The 22,384-nt window shown below is 39.7% G+C and overlaps 1 protein-coding gene across 1 annotated transcript in view; it reads right to left on the bottom strand.

Moving 5' to 3' along the window:
- The window catches only part of SLC25A26 (solute carrier family 25 (S-adenosylmethionine carrier), member 26), a 210,961-nt gene that overhangs the window by 137,339 nt on the left and 51,238 nt on the right, over nucleotides 1-22,384 (bottom strand). The window contains exons 3-4 of the mRNA XM_012641954.1: nucleotides 4,667-4,771; nucleotides 3,488-3,535 (exon numbers count right to left, since the gene is read on the bottom strand). Coding sequence (XP_012497408.1) covers nucleotides 3,488-3,535; nucleotides 4,667-4,771 — 153 coding nt within the window. The remainder of the gene's footprint in view (nucleotides 1-3,487; nucleotides 3,536-4,666; nucleotides 4,772-22,384) is intronic.

Raw genomic sequence — 22,384 nt, 5'->3', positions numbered from 1 at the left:
TAAATAAACAATAGTTCATTTGTATAATGAAGTACTAGACAATCATAAAAAATGAGGGTGCTCTTCATGAAGTGACATAAAATGACCTCCAAAATATATTAGGTTAAAAGCAACAAGATACAGGATGCCTAGGGTAGAGTGTCTCTGGAAAAACACACAAGAAGCTAATATAACATGCAAGTTTTGGGAAAAAGGCACTGAGTGGACAGACCATGGAGCTGGAAAGGAGACTCTGAATCACAATCCTTGAGGCTTGATCCCTAAAGGTTCCTGTGTCCAGCCACTGGTGTTGGGGGATCCTCACTGCCTGAAGTTGGACGACAGGGGTAACCAAGTTTGGAAAGCTGCTATATCCACTTTTGAGTGAACTATTCGGAGTGGTGATTTCTGCACCTAGAGATTAGGGGCTTCGATGAACTTACTGAAGAGGTTGAATGATTTAATTGGACCTGCATGATAGCTTGAGGCAAAATCAGGGTGAGGAGGAATAACCTTCACCTATCTCAAACTCCTTTAGTGCCTCCTCTAAGCTACGAAAAAGAAGCCAGGAGTTACTCATCTCCAAAATTTAGGCAACATCCATTAGGACAGCTCCAATCAACTACTCACCTTCCGATTTTTGCAAACAAGAGTTGGACACCAGTGATTTCTTCTCCCAACTCCAGAGACACAGGCCAGGCTTTTTCAGGGGCTTTTCCCATGAGCTCTACTCCAGTCCCTGCAAACGTCCAGTTGGGGTGAGAGGTCCATCCTGTCCTCCTGACAAATACCCCACTGTGTGCTCTCTTGAAGCACCCTCATTTGCTTGGGGCCGGGGGGACTCACACTTTAATGGACATGAAAACCCCAATTCTGCTTAGATAAGCAAGGTACACACATGTTCTTTCACACCCTTGTGCCTTTGCTCATGCCGTTACAACTGCCTATCTCCTTGACTATATCTAATTGCTACTTCTTCAAGAATTAAGTCAAGACTCACTTTTATTAATGTAACAAACGCTAATTGGGTACCACTCAAGCACTGCTGCTTCTATAATCCCAGCTGTACCCCGTACGTACACATCGCTACATAGCACTTACTATGCTGCACTGTGCAGTGTCTACTTCACTGTTTGTTTCCCCACCAGAACCTGAATCCTTCTGCATAGCGCCCAACACACAGTAGGCACTTTAAAAATGACTGCTGAGTAAAATCTGTGGATAAAAGACATCTGCTGAGCTTAGCTTACTCCTACTTCTTTTGAAACAACTTGCCTTTCTCTGTTTTCTTCCTATACAGAAGTCCTTCTATTTAATAATTCACACCCAAGAGAATGAGGCTGCTCTCTACAGAATTTTCAGGCCAATGGACCATCTGAAATCATCCTAGCTATGAAAGCAGCGATGATTTTGCTTCCCACTACCATCTTATTGCAATAACACCACTGTATCACAATGCTTGGCCACATCTAATTTGGCCAAGATCATGAGAAAAATGAATACTGAAAGGGTGATCTGTTGACCTTGCTTAGACTCAGTCTAAAATGCACAGTAACTAAAATAATTTAAGAGAACATAAGGGATAAGTGTGCCATCTCCACAAACATCAAATGTGGTAAATAATGTGTGACAGCATTCACAAAACCTAAAGAACACACATAATCTATCTTACGATGCATGGATTCAAACTTCAATCTCATTCTAATGGGCTACTACTAGAGAGATAAAACTATTTCAAAGAAAAAAATTGCACACAGAATAAACATATAAGTTTACCAGCGATTCTCACAGAGGCTTCAATGTATTTTCTTATTGAAACAATCAAACAAGCTCTTGGCAAAAAGATTTTATGTTGGCGCCAGAATAATGTAAGAATTGAAACTATAATGCCAAAAATTTTGCTTAAAGTAGATATATCACTTCTTATTTTTCTCATTTTGAAAAGAAGCTATGTTTCATTCAGCAGTAATTCTTCTCTCATCCTATCACAGAATCTGTACAAAAGCAATACTTCAACTAAAATCAATTCTGAAGGATCTTTTATGAATACGTATAATGCAGAAGACCCCAATTAAATTTCCAACAAAGCACTGCCATTTTGAATAAACAAAGTCATCTCAGTAAGGTTACGATATTTGCAAGAATTGCAGCCTAGAAATTAATTACTAGTATGACATATGTCAAAACAAATTTTTAAAAAAATAGAATGCAGTTGTAATCAGGTGTTTTATCTGTCTGCATGCAACACCAGTATTCTCTAGCATGTAAATATATTCATTTATTCAGCATCTCTCAGAAAAATAAAAAAGGTCTATTGCCTCTCTTTTTCCTGTACCCACGTAAAATCGGAGTAAGTAACACATGTTTAGTGAGTCAGAAGTACAGAGTGAAGATATAGTACAGGTAATATTTCTGAAAGTCAGAAGTCATCTTCGTACAAATAACTAATTTTGAAACATTCAGTTTGCCTTCAAAAGAAGTTCTTCAAAGATCTACACCACAGATTGGTATCTTGTGGAAACCAAAGCTTTAAATCACGTGTAACAGTGTTGGTGTGTCATAAAGAAGATTGTAATCCACAGTTAAAAACAAAAAACTACCTGGGAATAAAATGAGGGATTTCAAAGAATTTCAATATTCTGCCAGTTCTGACAACATTGATTTAAATACGAAGTTCCAGTATCCTAGGACCTCGAAATAGAAAATACGATGCAGAGCAGATACATGCAGGTCCTCACTTGTGTTTTCTGTGATAAAAATGATGTCCCAAATAAAAGACTTCTTTTGTATCTCACCTATCTAAAAACCAACTTTTGAACTTCAGTCTCTCCTACTTGAGGCAAAGATTAAAACATGCTTCCTGCAGTAATTTACTAAAATCATTTATTGACGGTAAAGTTTTGCTTTTTCAACCAAAAAAAATTAAAGAGAAATTTCCCACATGTTGAATCATAGGAATTCGAGTTAGAAGACACAGAGAGGTGAAGTAGCTGGCCCTGGGGCACAATGCACTGCAAGCCACCTGCAGAGCCAGGACTCCAGTCCAGACTGAACTCCCCAGCTCATTATATTTTGTTATCAGGAAGCCAAGAGCCACCTGCCAGATACAGACTTTTGGGACATTTGTCTCTTACAGTGCCTCTTTCATTATCAATTTTTCATTAGTTCTCCATATTATGGTAATTAACTTCATATCTTACCCTTAGCAGTTATTTCTTGATTTTTCTGCTGTAAGAAAAGTTTAGCCACCCTAGAATAACAATGAAGCAACACAATGGGCCACTCTGACCACTGGGACTGTTCTTCCAGCAAACTCATTTTACCAGCTCTCTTAGATGTAAGAACTGAGATAAGACTAAACAAATGGTGCTTAAAAGAGTGATCATAATTTTCATTTGATTTTTTGAACCAAGATTCCCCAAATATATTTCTGATTGTCAAGCAAAAATTTACTGAACAAAAGCACACCATTCTTTTGTACATCGATATTGGAAATTAAGTGACTTACCTCTCTTAAAACTGTGCTTTTGTAGCCTCGATACAACCCTTGGATGCCCTGAAACAAACAAAAGCCAAGAGCTCTGAAAGCTAGAATAGCAGATTTCAGAATGACATCTAAAGTTTAAGTTCTAAAACAGTCCCAATTACCACAGTTCTGTGAGAGGTTAAAGGTTCTAACCTGGCCTACAGTACATAAAAAGCTCAGGTTAGCTCCCTTCAAAATGGGAACATCTCAATAATAAAACTGACTACACATTTGGTTTTAGTTGCTAAGTACTAAATAATGTTATTTAGTATTTAACTGCTATATTTTTTCTTTTGAAAAGAACATTTGAGATGCTTTAAATAAATTTCCAATAGCAAATGCACATAAATGCCAATTATCCTTTCATAAAAACAGAATTATATTTCATAGGTTCAAACACTAGGAATTCATTAATGATCTCTCAATTAAGTAGTAGTAAATATTCCCAAACTTTGATTTTTTTTTATTTCACCATCCACATGGTTACATGAGGACCCTACATTAGATTGATCTCATCTATACAATTAGGAATTTGATGTCTGCTCACCTAGGTGACAGACCATTAAGAATAACTTGTCTAAAACCAAGACTCATTGAAATTTCCATGTAATTGATTCTCATTTAAAAAAAAACAATAATCTTCTGTAAAAATTATAAAGGAAAACAGCTAAATGCTCCTTGGTCACATGGCCAGGAAGAATAATTTCTGACCCACGGCTTAACAATCAGTGATAATTACATTATGATATAAGCACTACGAGTTTGGTCACTGTTACAGTATATTACTATATTTCTCTTCCAAGGGCCCTCAAATTCTGTAGTGATGTTTTAAGGTAATATCTTAATTCACTTTACAGATTTACAATTTGTTCCATGTCTGATTCCGGAACAACTGTTGGAAGATTACAATTCAGGACACATACACAGTAGTGGCACTCAATATGCTTGTTTAGAAATTTGAAAAAGAAATAAAAATGAAAATAAATATTCAAAAACAATAAAGGCCAAGATAATCTCAGCACAAGAGTTACTATAATTGGACATTAAATTTAGCTCTAAGGTTTTCTCGAAGGCTCCTGGGATGAGGCCCACAGTGTTCATATTAGCTACTATAAAATCTTTCTCAATAAACAAAAAAGAAAGCTTAAAAACACATCTCACCTCTTCACATAAGATGTTAGAGAAAATCTGAAATGTTCTTGAAGAAGCAGATACCTGTGCCCTCTGCTTAACCACTTCAGATGGAACTCGAATCAGGCAGGCAACCTAAAACATACAAAATTGGTCAAATATCCTAAAAAGGAAATAACTTATAAAAATTAAAATTTTTTCATAAGCAAAAATTATAGTAAGGACACATAACATGTAGATTTAGTGTAAGATGTCAAAATGTTTTGGTTTTTTTGTTATTTTTTTGAGACGAAGTCTCACTCTGTCACTGGGGCTACAGTGCAGTGGCGTCATAGTTCACTGCAACCTCAAATTCCTGGACTCAAGCGATCCTCTTGCCTCAGCCTTACGAGCAGCTGAAACTTCAGGTGCACACCATCACGCTCAGCTAATTTTAAATTTTTTTGTAGAGATGGGGTCTTGCTATGTTGCCCAGGCTAGTCTTGAACTCTTGGCCTCAAGCAATCCTCCTGCTTCAGCCTCACAAAGTGCTGGGATTATAGCATGAGCCAGCATACCCAGCCATGTTTTGTTTTTTTTAAATCTAAAACACTTGGACCTTTAAAGGACATACATTGTTTTGTCAGCCCAGGCCTTTCCTCCCTTGTCCTGTATAGACGCTCTCACCTCCTGCCACATCGTTCCAAGCACATCTGTCTATGAGTCTCTCGATGGCAGGAAGCACATTTACTCATTTTGAATCCCCAACACCTAGAACAGCATCTGGCACATGACAACATTTCAAATGTGTGAGGAAGATGAGAGGCAAGGCTGATCATGAGCTGGTGCTCCAATCCTTTACCCCACTCCTTCCACCCCACCCCATCCCCTGCCTTAACCAACTCCCAACCGAGCATCCTAGACCTCTCCACCATGCAACACGGAGGGGTGACTCCTGGCACTCTCGGGCTCTGCTCCAGCATTCCAGCTGCCATGGGTCCCAACTGGCCCGTACTCAACACCATCCCAGTCAACAAACAATTTTAACATCACCCTTGGTTATATGCCAGAGTGAGGCATATGTTACCTCAAATTCACACTGCCAGGATTTTATCTTTACACTATAAAGGTAGCCTACTTATTTTCAGAAACGGGAGCAATAAAGAACTGGTCAAACCTGGAGGAACTCTGCCCACAGAAGGAAAGGCTGGAGAAAGCGCAGCAAGGTACAGGGAGGGAGACATATAAACTGCTGTTTAACTATTTCAATGGAAGTCCTGTATTTAAGCCTCGACACACTAAGCAGTCTACCAAAGACAAACTCTTCCTGCAACTTAGATTTCACGTAATTTTGATGGTCAACGTTTTACTATGATTGAGGATATTAATTTTAAATCTTCCCTTCAATAACACATGTAGCAAAATGGAAAGAACAAGAAACTTAACAAAACTATCAAATCAAACAGAGTACACAAACTCAAAGAGGTTTTGTCCTTTTCAATCTGTATTCTCCTAATTCCCAATAAAAGGATATTTGGATATTACACGAGGCTTTGTTTTTCTAAAATTAAGTGGCTCTAAGACAAGGGTAAGCACATTTTTGATATAAAAGACTAAATAATAAATATTTTAAACTTTGCAAGCCACATGGTCTCTGTTACTATTGTTCAACTATGCTGGGTTTTGGGTTTTTTTTGTTTTTTTTTTTTACTTGTCCTTAATGGCAGTATTTTTTTTTTTTTTTTTTTTTTTTTTTTTTGAGACAAGGTCTCACTCTGTTGCCCACCTTGGGGTACAGTGGTATCATCATAGTTGACTGCAACCTCCAACTCCTGGGCTCAAGTGATCCTCCTGCCTCAGCCTTCTGAGTAGCTGGGACTATAGGCATTCATCACCACACCCAGCTAATTTTATTTTTTGTAAAGCAGGGTCTTGCTATTGCTCAGGCTGGTCTTGAACTCCTGGCTTCAAGCAACCCTCCCTCCTGCACCTCCCAAAGTGCTAGGATTACAGATGTGAGCCACCTCACCTGGCCACCTATGCTATTTTAGCACAAAAGCAGCCATAGATTATAATATGTAAATAAATGGTTTGGCTGTGTTCCAATTTAAAAACTTTATTTACAAAAACAGGCAACAGCTTGCCAACCCCTGCTCTAGGTATGAACACTGGCAACTTCTCTGGTATTAGCCTTGGCAAGAGCAGATTGGGCACAGAATACATGTAAGCCTCAGCACCCCAAGAGACAGGGACAAAAAAAAGGACATGTGGATGTGATCTTAGATGTCATGAAGTTGGCTGACGTGGGCATATCACCTCTTTAAAGGTGAAGAAGTTACAATGCTTTACGTTGATGCACTACGACAACAGACATGGTTATGATAACAAAGGATTCATTACCTGAAGTTATTTTTCTACCAAAACTGACAAGATTTACAAAACAATAATCTGATTTCCATTACTTCATTCATCAAATATCTGAATGGTTATTATTCATAAAGATGTCTGCAATTTGGGCCAACATACCCTTCCAGCCAGTCTCCCTTCAAACTTACCTTACCGATAATTTCAATAATATATGGCTTTAAAAATAAAAGGGGCATAAACAAAGATCATGAGAAACAGGAAAGAGGGGTATTTAGTCCAACCTTCAGACTCAAGAAAAACTGCCAGAGACTGAGCCTTCACAGAACCTTCCACATAAGCCAAAATGAGCTGGCGAGGAAGGTGGAAAGGGCACCATGGAGAGGACACGAGAAAAGGAAGGTGCACAAACATGAACGCAGAGTGTTCAGGGGAAACGGTGCTGGCCGTGTCCATAGCGCATCTCACAGCTTGCAGCCACCCAGGCCACTCTCTGTCACCAAAGCCCACGTGCAAGGTGGGGAGTTCCGGGAAGACAGACTAGACAGGCAGACAAGGCCTGTGTTCCCTGCTAAGGAGCTGGAACGTCACTCCACAGACAACGGAACAAGTGAAAGAGTTTAAGCAGAGGAATGCTAACCCGTGCTTAGGGCCACTGCTCCGGCTGCAGTGCACAGAATACCCAGGGGACGGGGAGAAGAGAAAGGTAAGAAGCAAAGGAGGAAAGATAAGCCAGAAGGCAGGAGGCGAGTTATGAGATTCTATAACACATCTACGAAAGACACGAGGAAACAAACATGGCTCAGAAGAGAAGGGTCAAATCTCAGGGAAAAGTGAAGAATGAAAGGCACCGGAGCTGGTGACTGACAGGGGGTCAGGACTTAGGAAGTGCGGAGAGAGTGAGATGCTCCTAAGCTTCTGGTTTGGATGGTGGCGGTCCCATCACATGAGAGTAGGGGCCAACGGAGGAGGAGCAGGTTTAGAGGGAAGGTAAGAAGTTCAGACTGGGGAATGCTGGGTAGAAGTCTGTGGAAAGGTAAGGGGCTATGTCCAGCCAAGAAATGCACACACGGTATATGGCTGTAAAACTAGAAAATAACAGGCTGGAAATACAGCTATGGAAGCAAACAGGGGATGGCTAACCCCAAAAAGATAGACCAGAGCATCCAAAGGAAGAGCCAAAAGGGAAGATCAAAGGGCCAAGAATGAAATCTTGAGGACATCGATTTTTGAGGGGCAGGAAACAGAGAACCGGCTGAAGATCCACGAGGAGGAGGAGGGACGTGTTGCTATAGTGAACACCTGCCTTCCTCCGCTGCCCGGTTTCAACTCTCCTGAGTGAGAGGCGTCCCACTCGGGGAAAACAAAGGGAGTCAGTCTCTCCCCATCCTGCCCCCGCATGAGAACCACGATCCTGTGACTTAGGTTTGGCTGCTCAAACACTCCTGCCCAGGGGTCTGATTCTAGAGCTAATCAGGCCAACACAAAACTAGCCATCTGAGGCTACAGAGCTCCTGAAAAGCGGCCAGTACAACTGAGATGTGCTGTAAATGTAAAAAACAGAGATTTTGAAAACTGGTATGAAAAAATAATGTCACATATCCTGCTAGTAATTTTTAAGAGACGGGGTCTCTACGTTGCCCAGGCCGGCCTTGAACTCCTGAGCAAGCAATCCCCCCACCTCAGCCTCCTGAGCGGCTGTGCCCAGCTAATAATTCTTTTATATTGATTACACATTGAAATGTTAATATTATGGATAAGTTTGGCTTAATAAAATGTTATTAAAATTCATCCCAGCAGTTGTTTTCACCTTTTTTAATGTGGCTAGTGGGAAACGTAAAATGACACCCGTGTTGTGCACTATGTTTCCACCGGACATTGCTGTTCCAGAGCTACCAGGAGAGTTTAACATCCCTTTACAGCAGCCGCAGCAGCAGCGGACGCGTCCAGGTGGCGGTACCCAGGAGCCGTCCAGCGGGCGGTGCTGGGGCAGCACCCTAACCATGCAGTTCCCAGGCCGCGGCCCCTCTTCCCATGCACCTCCCCAGCCTCGGCCCCCACACTTCCACATATTCTAAGAGCCACCACATCGTGTTCTGAGTCAGGTACAGAAGTAACAGCTCTTTTGGTTACACATACCAGAACACCGACTATAAATGGCATTTAATTATGTCACTTAACAAGTAGTTTGTTGATAGCCAGGTCCACATTTAGTGCAGAACCTCAACAAAGTGAACAAGAACCCAGACTCTTCCTATCTTTCTGCCCTGCCTCCCGGCTTACTGGCTTTTAGCCTTAGGCTTGCTGCCCCGTGGATAAAAGATGGCTCTGACGTCCTGCAGCATCACCTCGACGCACAGCTGGGTTCAAGGCGAGAACAGGCCTCCTCGTTTCTCTGAGATGCCCCCAGACACACACATACACACACAGAGACGTCCCCTACGTGTGCTGGCTAGAATGGTGTGACGTGCCAGGCAAACCCTTGTTAGGGAGGCTGAGAATGCGTAGACCTAGCGAAGGATTAGTGCAAGAGTAGTCGCCCTCCTCCCATAGATACGGAAGGGAAATATTGACAGTGGAGATGTGTAACAGAGGAAATGGTCTGAAGAAGTGGATAAAAATATTTTGTCTCTGTAAAACTTTTTCACCCTTTTTGAGAACTAAAACCTGTATTCCTGCTTTAGGCCCGTGGTTGGGGGGGGAACAGGGATGTCCTTTGTTCTTTGTGTTCTGTCCAGGCAGGGTGGAGGTTTGGGTGGAGGTCAGGAGATTGTGACAGATCAAAATCATCCACTTTACTTCAACAACAATTGCCTGAAGCTGAATGGCCTCCCTTTAAAAGCTCTGCATTTCTGCTTATGATTAGGAAAACTGGTACTTCAAAACGGGAGTCTGCCATTTTCCTCATTTGCAAGCAAATTAATAAACACCCCTTTCCTTCTCCTCAAACCACTTGTCCTCATTCTTCTGATGCAGGCTCGGGGACAAGTGCCAAACTTTCAGTAACACCAGGAACGCTGCCACCCAAACCAAATCTTCTGTCAGCAAGGGAGAAGTGGAAGGCAACAGTGTCCACCAACCTTCCAAAAAGGAATCTTTTCCATGGGTTAGGATCAATTTCAAGTGCAAGAAATCAAGAGATATTCAAGGGGGCCAGAAGTCTCAAACGGAGACTTGCAGAGCAATGCATCAAGAGTCCCGAGCAGTGCTCGTACGAGGGTTCACAGAGTTCACGAGAACTGTTTCCATGGGTGGCTGAGGCAGGAGATCCACTCCAGTGAATTCACAGGGACACGGAGATAGAGAGGGGCCAGTGTCACTACTGTCAGAGGTAGGCGGCTAAAGAGTTAGAGGAGATGGGTTCATAGTAAAGAGGGCCGCAGGGTCAAGGAATAGTCCAGTTTTACTTAGGACCATAAATATGTGCACGTTAGACAGGAGAAAGTGGTAAGAGCAAGGCAGAGGTTGACAATCCAGGAAAGAAATGAGATAATACACGAAGACCCCAGAGGCAATGAAGAAAGGTCAAGTCAGGAGCCCCAGCCCATGCCCACCGTCTGTGACTACTCCCTTGCCCGGCCGCCCCTCAGCCTCAGGGACCATTCCTGCTTCTAGACTGCACCTTCATTCAGGGCTCAACCTCGGGAATGAACATTCGAGCAGTGGTCTGGCTGAGGGTCTTCAGACCCCAACCGTGGCCCCAGCTCTGGGAGCGAACTCTCGAGCATTCTCCTTTCCTTCTAGGATTGTTCTAGGTTTTGAAATTTTAGTTATTTTTAATGAACAAATCAAAATGTATATATTTATACAATTATATATATGTACAATTTTTCTTACTTAACTTGGACCAGAAACCCTTATGGTATTTTTTTAGGTCCTTATTCCTATAATTCTTAATTTTCTGAAATCATACCTTCTCTTCTCTACCTTAAAAGATTCCCTCCTTATTCTTAATTCCCAAATAAGCTATCTTACCTGACATTTTTTACTTATTAACTTATACCACATAGTTTTTTAAATATATTATTTTCTCTTCTACTAAACCATAAGCACCTTGAGAAAAAGAAGACAGTATGCTCCAACCTTGCTGATCAACTGATGTGTTACTTTATATAGAAAGCAAAAGAAACTACCCAGAGGGGAAAAAACACCAAATACAAACAAAAATCGATCATTTCTGCAGAAATGACTTCACCAGTACTTTAGGATTTTCTAAATATATTTTTTCTTTATACTAAATAGATTGCCTATACATATACTTTATATAAAGACCAGGAAAAAACAGTGTAGGATTATAGGTGATGTTTCTTCTTCTTTTCTGCCTACCTGTACTTTCTAAATTCTCTACAATTGACCTTTATTATTACTTCGTAAGTTTTTTAAACATAATTTCAAAGGATAAAAATATTTGTTATGGACCAAAGATTTTAAGTGAGGGAGAAAATAAAAATGAAAGGGCTAATTTAAGATACGCTTTTAGATGCAAACCTACTTATTAGTCTTGACAAAAACATTTGTTTTCAATTTAGTAACAGTAAACTCAAAAACAGATTAATGAGCTTACACGTGAGGCTTAAAATTGGGTATAAATTATGTTTCTTTTGATAACAGTATTATAAACTTGTAAAAACATCAACTAGGATAGAAAATAAAGTTCACTGAAACCTACATGAACCCAACAGGACAGCTCCCAGCATCTAAAACTCATTAAAGAAATGAAAATAAATAAATAAATAAGAAAAGAGAAAAGAAAAGGATATACTAACTCCTTGTATTTTTCAATTCAAGAGGTCAAGAGTGAAATACGACCCCAATATGTCAAGAAAATAGGAATTGTCTACTTCTGTGGTTTGGCATAAATATTTATGGAACTTCATGCTTCATAACCCTCCATGTTCTTACATTATATTTTTATTTCTTAAAAATACAGAAGCAGAAGAAAAATTTTGCAAAGGTTCTCAGATAAAAAATAATCTAACTAACCGAAGGGGTACAAAGTCCGCAGCACGGCTTCCTGACTTCTGTGGCGTGGCAATTTTGGCGTAAGAGAGAAGCTACAAAGTAATGCTTCTATTTCCTCCTGTGCCTTCCATTTGGTTTTCTATTAACTCTGATCTTTCTTAGATTTGAATTTGAGCCACAACAGAGTATTTCACTGCACAAGAACAAAAACGTGTTACAGTATTGTGGTTCTACAAAAAGAAATAAAAGTAATGTCATCTCTGGGTCTCTTGGTAAATCCATTCTGTAGAGCATTCTTTGCTCAGGAATCTGAGGTTCAGAACGAATCCATGACACAGGAATGGTGGCATTTTCATTACACCCAAGAATGTTTTATATGTTAAAGTTCTATCAAAAAATAAGACAGCTAAGGTTTCTCATAAAGACAAGACATACCCCTCCCCCATCTTTTATCGACATTAAAATGCAATGTTGGCCTCATTAAACATACCAAATACATGATAAAACTTTAGATTAAAAAGATTAAATAATCATGCTGCTATAAAGATTTTTTCTTTGACATAAATATAAAACTTTTCTGATACGTTTTTGATCGATTGCTGCAATGGAGAGCTGGACGTTTCCTTTTAGTATAATTAAATAAAACACAAGAGCTGGGCACACACTCCTGCAGGTCCAGCTACTCAGGAGGCTGAGGCGAGGGGATCACTTCAGCCCATGAGTTCGAGGCCAGCCTGGGCAAATAGTCAAATGCTCATTCTAAAAACAAAAAAAAAAAAAAGGAAGAAAGAAAAAGAAAAGCACAAGATGTAAAACTACAAATCATAAGACTATGATTTGAACGTGAAAAACTTACAGCATATTTTAGCCTCTTGTTAGTAAAATGAGTGGAGGGAGACAATGATGGATGCAGCTACAACCTCTGGTTCTTACATTGCCCCAGTCAAGTTTCACACCTCCAACACATCCTCTGCCAGGTTTCACAATCCCACTTTTGTTTTCTTGCTCCGGAAATGCCCTTCGAAATCACTGAGTATCACCAATAGTACCTCATATTCACATTGTATCTTTTTCACAACTATTTCAACAAAGTTCACAAAAACTTAACTGATTTAAGATTTTTCTCTCAGAAACTCAATCAACAACCTATAAACATTCCTCTGACATTCGAAGCTAATCGTGTCAGCATTTTAGATGTAAATCGATCTGAGATAATAGAAGTTCCCCAAGGTCAGAGAGCTACTTGGCTCAGGAAGCACGAGTGAAACCCAAATCTTTTGATTATCATCTCCAGAATTATTCTTCACTGCAAGTATATCACATGTACACACATTTAATGAACTTAAAGGTTCAAGGTTTAATTTCAGCTAATTCTTCATGCTTCAACAGGCAACTCTGTAACAAATTCAACAGAAACTTAATATGCCAAAGAGAACCAGTCAAAGCTTAACCATATTCAAAGCAAAAGCTACTTTGGACTTTGCAGAGCAAACTCAATGTGGCCAATTATTAAGGGCAGGGGCAGGGAGACACCTCTTGACTTCCTGAAGATTTCTGAAATGCAGTTTAATTACCTGTATTTTATTCCACATCCTCTTTGTAATTCCCAAAATTCTCTTTAGAAAGCAAATTTCCAAATATTAACAAGAATACATATCTCTACACCACCACTTAAAAATCAAAAACCTCCACAATAGTTCATTTGTGTGTCAAGTCTGCCATCTTCTGGTTACAAATGGAATTACAGCTGTTGACAAACCAAACAGCAATTTATAAATCCTAATTCACACTCCTTCGAGTTTAAATTTTACCCACTTATAGTGGAACATAAGCTTTTCAACCCTTTATTCCTTACAAGACTCTTTCCAATTACACAAATAGCTAAGAGGCATTATAAGGAAAACATTAAATCTTTATACATATTAGTCTTCTCTTGTCTGACAAGACTATGGTCCCTGATAATCCACACACTACAAAGTTATGCTTCTCAACAAAAATAACCGTATCAACTTCTAAGCCCTGTGTCTAAAAATTGTTCACAGAATTTTATACAACCCAAAAGATAAGCCTCAAACGGCATTTTCACTTTTGTACTTTTCAGTAACAAAAATGAGCCAAGTCGTCACAGAAGGCGACAAAAGCCCCATGGATAGATTTTACAGATTTCCACCAATCTAGAAATCTGAAAATGGAGGAGGCTGCAATGGTAACTGTATTAATTTCCTATTGCTGCTGTAACAACTACCATGTACGTAATGGCTTAAAACACCTCCAATTATTCTAATTCTGGAGGCATGAACTCCGGTCGTCTTACTACTGGGCTAAAATCCAGGTGACAGTCAGGCAGCCTGCCTGCAGGAGGTCTAAGGGAGCCTCCGTTTCTTTTTCTCTAGAAGCTACACCTGCCTTCTTTGGTGTGTGGTTCCCTTCTCCATCCTCAGGCCAGCAGCACAGCACCTTCAAGTCTCTCTGACCCTCCTGCTTCCCTCTTACACGGGCCCTCTGATTAGACGGGGCCCACCGGGATGATCCCGAGAACCGCCCCCACCTCAAGATCCTTAACTTAATCACATCTGCCAAGTCCCTTTTACCACATAAATACGGCAGCATTGACCTTTTCAAGTGAGGTCACGTAGACGGCCTACAGACATATAGTGAATACATAACAAGTCACAATTCAGACCCTTATCTGTGTCACTTGACAGTCCATGATCCATACAATGCTGCCTCCTTACAGAGGTCCTCAAAACAGTCCCTAGTTATTTAATAAATGTATCCAACTTGTTTATACACGCCTCAAGAACTGGGATCAAAATGTCTTATTCTGGGTCTCTTAGCATCTATCGTAGGGTTAGATATATACTGAGCACTCAAATATTGAAAAGTACACAATCACAAATCAAAACAAATTTATAACAGTGGCATTTAATTCATTACAGGACTCTTAAGGCAATATTTTTAAAAATAAAGGTTTGTCACTGATAAAGTTCAGGCTCACACGGCGGTGGCTAATCCTAACTTCCTTCAGTACTTTGGTCCTGTGAGAGGCCTATTCGGTTTTCCCACTTACAATGTAGAGGCAATAACTGACCAAATTATACTCTTGTGGCTTAAGATGGTTTCTTCAACTTCATCATCCTATATGAAATTTGTATTGTTTCTATAAAGCTGAATTTAATTTAATTGTATTCTATAAAATGATGCTGCTCTTAAATAAAAAGCCAACACAGAGCCTCCCTTCCCTCTTGTCCACTAACTAAATAATATAATCCATAAAATACACTCTCCTGGATCATGGATCAATACCGTCTGAACCAACGCGGCATACTGTATTAGGAAAAGAAAAGAAAGTCAAAAAACCAGAGAGCGATCTGAAATATATCAGAAAAGGGAGGCATCCAGAGACTGGGGGCGGCCGGGGCAAGCTGTCCCTCTGTAAGGGCCTCCCTGAGAAATCTCTTCAGCACACTCACACGTGTGCTATAAATGCACACCGACAGGCAGGGCCATCGCCACACACAGACAATGCCGAGCCTGTCCTGTCCTGTCCCTTTCCCGCCTTCCTCTTCCTCCCTTCTCTGCATGTGAGCTCAGCCTCGGATGGCGGGGACTGCTGGAAAGATGGGTGTGCTTACTGAACTTAGCCCAGGAGACTCTGTGGGAGAATTCAAGCAGGTGTACAACACACATAGACACAACAAACTAACAAAGGCATCCATGACAAAAAATGCACTGAAGCAATGTTGCTGGAAGGGCTTCCAAAAGAACTGCCATCTTTCTGCTGGCTCTACCTTCCACATCTCTTGAACTCGCTTTCTCCCTTTGCCTCCCTCTGCCCTGGCCTGGTGAGCTCTCCTGGGGATTACTGTAATAGTCTCCTCACCTCCACACAGCTGCCAGACGACCTTCTTAAAATTACACATCTGATCAAAGTTGTTCTTCTGCTCAGCCCTTCAAAGGACAAAGGTCAACTCCTTACCTAGCAGGCAAGACCCCATAGCTCCTGGCCCCTGCTTCACCCCAGGATGACCCTGTCACACCACGCTCCAGCCATTTGGAACTTGAAGGCGTATAACCAGGGCTTTTCGGAACTCTAACACCTCTCTTAGCACCCACCCGCCTGACCATCACATTCTAAAATGCAATGTAATAAAACTGTACTGTACCTGGGATTCCTGCTCAACGAATAGATTTTAGCTGCTCTTACCACAAAAATAAAAAAATGAGTAACTATGTGAAATGATGGCTATGCTAACATGCTTCATAGAGTAACCATTTTACTATCGATGAGTACCCCATAACATCATGTTGTACACCTTAAATACCCACAGATTTTTTTTAAAAAAATTAATTAAATGTAGCTCAAAGATTGCCTATCTGATGAAGCCTTTCCTGAATCAACATCCATCCACCCATCCCAATCCAGAGAAAATCTACCATTCCTTCCCTTCAGGCTCTCACTCTACCTTGTACAGACGCTCCTCTACTCACGATGGGGTTACGTCCCAATAAACCCATTGTAAGTTGAAAATATTGTAAGCTGAAAATGCATTTAATGCATCTAACCTACTGAGCCTTACAGCTTAGCCCGGCCTACCCTAAACGTGCTCAGAACACGTACACAGCGTGGCTGTCTGGGAGCTGCACCGCCCAGCATCATGAGAGAGTATCTCACCTCGCATCACTAGCCTGGGAAAAAAATCAAAATTCAAAATTCAAGGTACGGTTTCCGCTGAATGCATCTCGCTCTCACACCACCGTAAAGTTGTAAGTCAAACCATTGTAAGTCACGGACCTCCCATGGTTCCTTTTCTTAAAATGCCTGTACAGCTTTAGTGCACCTACGCGTCCATCTCCATTTCTACACAGCAAGCCTCTAAAAGGCAGTGTCTTATCTTGTCATTTTATCCTCAATGCCTGGAACACGTTAAGAACTTTGGATTTAAATCCACACTGCCAGATAAGGACAACAAAAGTAGCAGAAGAAACTAGGATGAGCTGAACAAAAGCCTATAAAAAAGGAATCAAAAAGGTCCAAGTGAGAAAAGGATATAAAAGGAAAAGCAATGGAAAACAGGGTATTTTTATACAGTTGAGATTATTTTCTGTATGATTCTCATAGTTTAGGGTTCCTAAGAAGGAATTTTTTAGTCTGCCTGCTTTATGTATTTAACGCTCTAAAGTGAAAAAAGGTTCCCAGGCACACCAAAACTAAACAGACAAGAAAACAGAGTAAAAGGTCCTCTTATCTCATGCCTGGGTTTAGATGCAGGAAGAGAGAAGTGTTTGTTTGAGTGTGGTCAGGTGTCTGACAGCTGTTTCAGCTTCCCACTGTACCACAAATCTCCTGGTAATTTGTAAATATCCACACATTCGTGCCCCCGTCCGTCTTTATATACAAGCAATTTCCATCTGCAGCATTACTGTGAGCTCCTTCCGATCTAACAACTACACTACACCGTTGCCCTGGGGTAGTCATCTTATTTTCTGCTCAACCTATCCCCCACGACTCAGTTACACAATTGTGCATGTGTTTAGCAAGATATTACAATTGCAAATGAGTTAATCTTTATTAATTTATGAATATTTCAAACTCTATCATGATTAATTTAAAAGGTAAAACGCATTCCAAAAGTTGTCAACCTTTTTTCTACCATCTTGCTCAGTGGTTCTTCTGAGAAAAGGCCAATGAAGATCATGAATAACACCATATATTCATTTTGAAACATGATATTAAAAGTATAAACAAAATAGCTTAAACGCTCACTAGGAAAAACGCAATGATAAGTAACATGTGCACCTCGCTCTGCAGCCAACAAACACTTCACAGCATCCATGTGTCTAACCCTAACGAGCCCCCGCCATGGACTGTAGTGCGAGGTGGGCCCACTGACCTTGTTGGTTACTAGAGGAGCTGAACCTTAAACACAAGCTATCTTCACCCACAAGGCTCTACAACAGCAAGGGCCTTGGAGAAAACTTCAGTGAGGTTAAAACACTCTAACTTCAATAAAATCTACATGTCTGAGTTTACTGTCACCCTTTAAAATAACAAGTTTATTAAACTAGGCTTTTTAGTAGGTCTGAAATATGTCACTCTAAAAAAAGAAATGACATGTTTGATCTGCATGTGGTACTCCCAGTGTCTTGCGCCTACTAAAATATTCTTACGTAGGGGACTGCCAAGCCAACTCAGCAAAGTAATAATATTTACTAGTAGGGTGTAAATTAAGATGTTTTTATAAGCCTAGATTAGTGGTACTCTATCAGTGAGTTTCAGAATCATCTAGAAATTGTATTTAAAATACAGGGCCCCTGATGTCATTTCCAAAAATCTCCATTTGTAACCAGCTGCCCCAGCAATTGATTCTCAAGTAGGTGAGTGCTCCTCGGGCCACCCTTGGAGAAGTACTGTTTAGGGGCCATCAGAGAAGCCTTTACAAAACATGATATAATTTATTTCCTAGTTTCTCAATCTCAAGTGAAAACGAGATTGAAAAGGACACTTTAAAAGGACAATCTACCAGCACCTACATGTGTGAGGACATCTACACGTCACCCTAACACACACATTAAATTCACAGTGGCTGCTTTTAGCTGCAAAGAAATTTCAATATTCTTCCATTTCTGACAACATGAACTAAGCCAAAAGTAGGATAAGACACAACAAAAGTCAAATCTTAAAACCTTAAAAAAAAATCACTACCACTGTGTTATAGCATCTGCAGTATTAAAGTAAACCTGCCCCAACCTTTGATCTAATTACAGATTCTACTTCTCACAGAGCTTTTCTGTGTGATGAAAACTGAGCTGTACAATAATTGAGGTAGGGATTTAGAGATTTGGCACAGCAAGCTTCCTAATAAAAATGGCACAAATGGGAATCTTCTTGCTCTTGTTACATATTAAATCTTATTTGATCGATTTTACTGTATTCCAAATTGCAAACATAAGGTAGAAGGTTGTAATTATAGTTTTATTGATTCATCATTAAGTTTTAATCAAGTTGCTGCTACAGGGAATGGTTATTATTTTGGTAGTATTCTTTTGTTTCTAAGTTTCTTTCGTAGTCACTACAACAAAGCAAGCGTGGATGTATTCAATACCAACAAATATGTTATTGTTTCTAAGGAATCAGTTTGCAACATAACAATCTTATATCAAAGTAAATATGTTACAGAATAATGACTACACTATTTCTAATTATCACTGGGTACCTTTCTGACCACCAACAGCTGTAAATGTTTTTGTTTTCTATTCCTTTTTATTTTATATATAAAAATTTATTTCTCCAAAATTCACCTGTTTCTTTCTCTTATTTTTAGGAACTGTACTTGTATGAATTCAAAACGAAAAGTTTATGCTCTAAGAAACTGAAACAAGTTACTGAAACAGAAAGGGGATAATATGTATATTTCTCAAGCATTTATTGAGGAAATTGATACTAAATGGCTTCAGAAAGTTTTTTAAGAAAGTTCAAAGATTATTAGAGCATCAGAACCAATATTTCCAGAAACTTCACAAATTTGGCAAACTTTCCAGCATACTAAACTGTAACTGAATTTAAAATCAATTAAAAGTCGACATCAAGAAATGTTTCATGTGTGAAGTCCTCAATCTATGTACCCGCTGCTGATCAAATCTCCTCTTAAGGTTCTCCAGGAATCACAGAAACCATAAACAGGTATTTGACATTAGGCCTTACCACCTCAGGGACCACAGAACATTCTTATCCCTAAGAGACACCATAAGGATAAGAATGTCCTAGAACTGTGTATCTCCAGTCTTACAGATACTTGTTTCCCAACTCTAAAGTTGACCTACCCTCACCTCCCATGCCCAACAGTCCACATACAGAATATTATGACATTAAAAAGGCTCCAATTTTTTAAAAATATCAGTTATAGATATTAGAAGCATTAGAATAAAGAATATTTTCTACAAATAAAAAGATGCATCCTGAATATGAAGAACCTAACAGGTACTACCTACCTTCCCCCATTATATCACTTTATATTTTCTTGGTAAATCTAAGAGGCAGAAAGTTTATAAATTGAAGAAAGCATGCCCTTCAACATGGCAAACTAGCTTTCAGGCAAGATGGCCCCATGTGAAATGAAATAAGTGGCCAAGTTCTTTATTTGCTGCTTGCTCTCAGCAACATATTAAAAAATATAAACGTGTTTAGCCAATCAATGGGTGTAAAAAAGAGAGAGAAATGTAAACCAAATACTGAATTTATAAAAATATATTCAAATCTAATCAATGCAACATGAAATTATAAAAAGAAGCAAGGGCAATCTGTCACAAGAACAGAATTTTCACAACCCAAGAGAGGGAAACCTTCACAAACAATGTTATTCTTCTGAATGTGTATACTCAAAAATAACTGCATATCATGAGGCTCTTAATGTCAGAACGTAATCATCAAGAATAATTTAAACCTAGGATAAGACGTTAAAAGATTTTTTTATAATTAACCGTAAGTTGCTTTTAAAGTACGGTTTAGTCAGGCTCGGTGGTTCCTGACTATAATCCCAGCACTTTGAGAGGCCAAGGCAGGAGAACTGTTTGAGGCCAAGAGTTCAAGATCAGCCTGGGCAACACAGTGAGATCCCATCTCTACAAAAAATAATTAGCATGCCTGTAGTCCTAGCTACTCAGGAGGCTGAAGCAGGAGGATTGCTTGAGCCCAGGAGTTCAAGGTTACAGTGAGCTATGATTGTGCCACCACACCTCAGCCTGGGCGACAGAATAAGACTATCTCTAATAAATTAATTAATGCAAAAAATAATTAATTAAAAACCTCCAGTAAATAAATAAGTAGTAAGGTGAAGTTTAAGCAAATTTTCAGGTAGAACTGTAGCAATGGAGAAACTATATGCAAAATGTTCATATGTTCATTTTACAGGAGGCTGAGGCAGGAGGATCACTTGAGCCCAGGAGTTTGAGGTCACTGTGAGCTATGATGACACCACTGCACTCTAGCCTGGGCGACAGAATAAGACTATCTCTAATAAATTAATTAATGCAAAAAATAATTAATTAAAAACCTCCAGTAAATAAATTAGTAAGGTGAAGTTTAAGCAAATTTTCAGGTAGAACTGTAGCAATGGAGAAACTATATGCAAAATGTTCATATGTTCATTTTACTGGAGAGACAGCCATAGTTTCACTAGATTCCTAAAGGGGTCTATAGCTTATAAAAGAAACTACTACTTTGTTATTTGCTACTCAAAAATTACTATATTGCTAATCCCATCACTTTTATAACTTCAGTAAATTGTAAAAGCAATTTTTTTTAGAATCCAGAGTTAACTTGTGTTCTGCAAAACTATTTTTAAACCAGTATCAAAGAAAGTTTTATTTTATTTTATTTTATTTTTTGAGACAGAGTCTCACTCTTTTGCCCAGGCTAGAGTGCCGTGGCGTCAGCCTAGCTCACAGCAACCTCAAACTCCTGGGCTCAAACAATCCTTCTGCCTCAGCCTCTTGAGTAGCTGGGACTACAGGCATGCGCCACCATGCCCGGCTAATTTTTTCTATATACTTTTAGTTGTCCGGTTAATTTCTTTCTATTTTTAGTAGAGATGGGGTCTCACTCTTGCTCAGGCTGGTCTCGAACTCCTGAGCTCAAATGATTTGCCTGCCTCGGCCTCCCAGAGTGCTAGGATTACAGGCGTGAGCCACTGCACCCGGCCCAAAGAAAGTTTTATTAAAAAAAGAATCCTAAGTGTATAATATCGCTCAAGCTAATTTCTTTGGACATTCTCTTCAAGGAATCACACAACTGATTTCTTAGATCAAGAAATTCATTTTATAGTAATGGGAAAGTACAAAGATATATACAGCCCAGATACATAGAAATGAATAAATCATAAATGAAATAATACCAAAGAGGACCACAAGTCATCTTTTTTCCATGTCAAACATCACAACCTCAATCATTCAAATTATCACATGAATAGGGAGAGACTTGCTTTTCTTTAGAATACTATTGCCTCTATAATTCCCCATCTCCTGGATTTTCCAGCTATGACATGATAGGTTTTCATCAACCAAAATGATTTGACTGTGTTTCTTTAAAATAACTTTTAAAGAAATAAGCTTCTTTATTTATATTTTCAGAGACAAGGTCTCATCTGTCACCCAGGCTGGAGTGCAGTGGCTCAATCACGGCTAACTGCAGCCTCAAACTCCTGGGCTCAAGTGATCCTCCTGCCTCAACACCTCACAACTAACTGGCTGGGACTACAGGCACACACCACTGCACCCAGCTAATTTTTTTCTTTTTTTTTTTTTTTTCTAACTCTGATGCCGGGGCTAGAGTGCAGTGGTGTCATCATAGCTCACTATAACCTCAAACTCCTGGGCTCAAGCAATCCTCCTGCCTCAGCCTCCCAAGTTGCTGGGACCACAGGCACACACCACTGCACCCAGCTA

This window comes from Propithecus coquereli, unplaced genomic scaffold (assembly GCF_000956105.1).
Source record: "Propithecus coquereli isolate 6110/MARCELLA unplaced genomic scaffold, Pcoq_1.0 Scaffold1, whole genome shotgun sequence".
Classification (NCBI taxonomy): Eukaryota; Metazoa; Chordata; class Mammalia; order Primates; family Indriidae; genus Propithecus; species Propithecus coquereli.
Note: the sequence above shows the minus strand (reverse complement) of the source record. Positions and strands in the feature narration are given on the sequence as shown.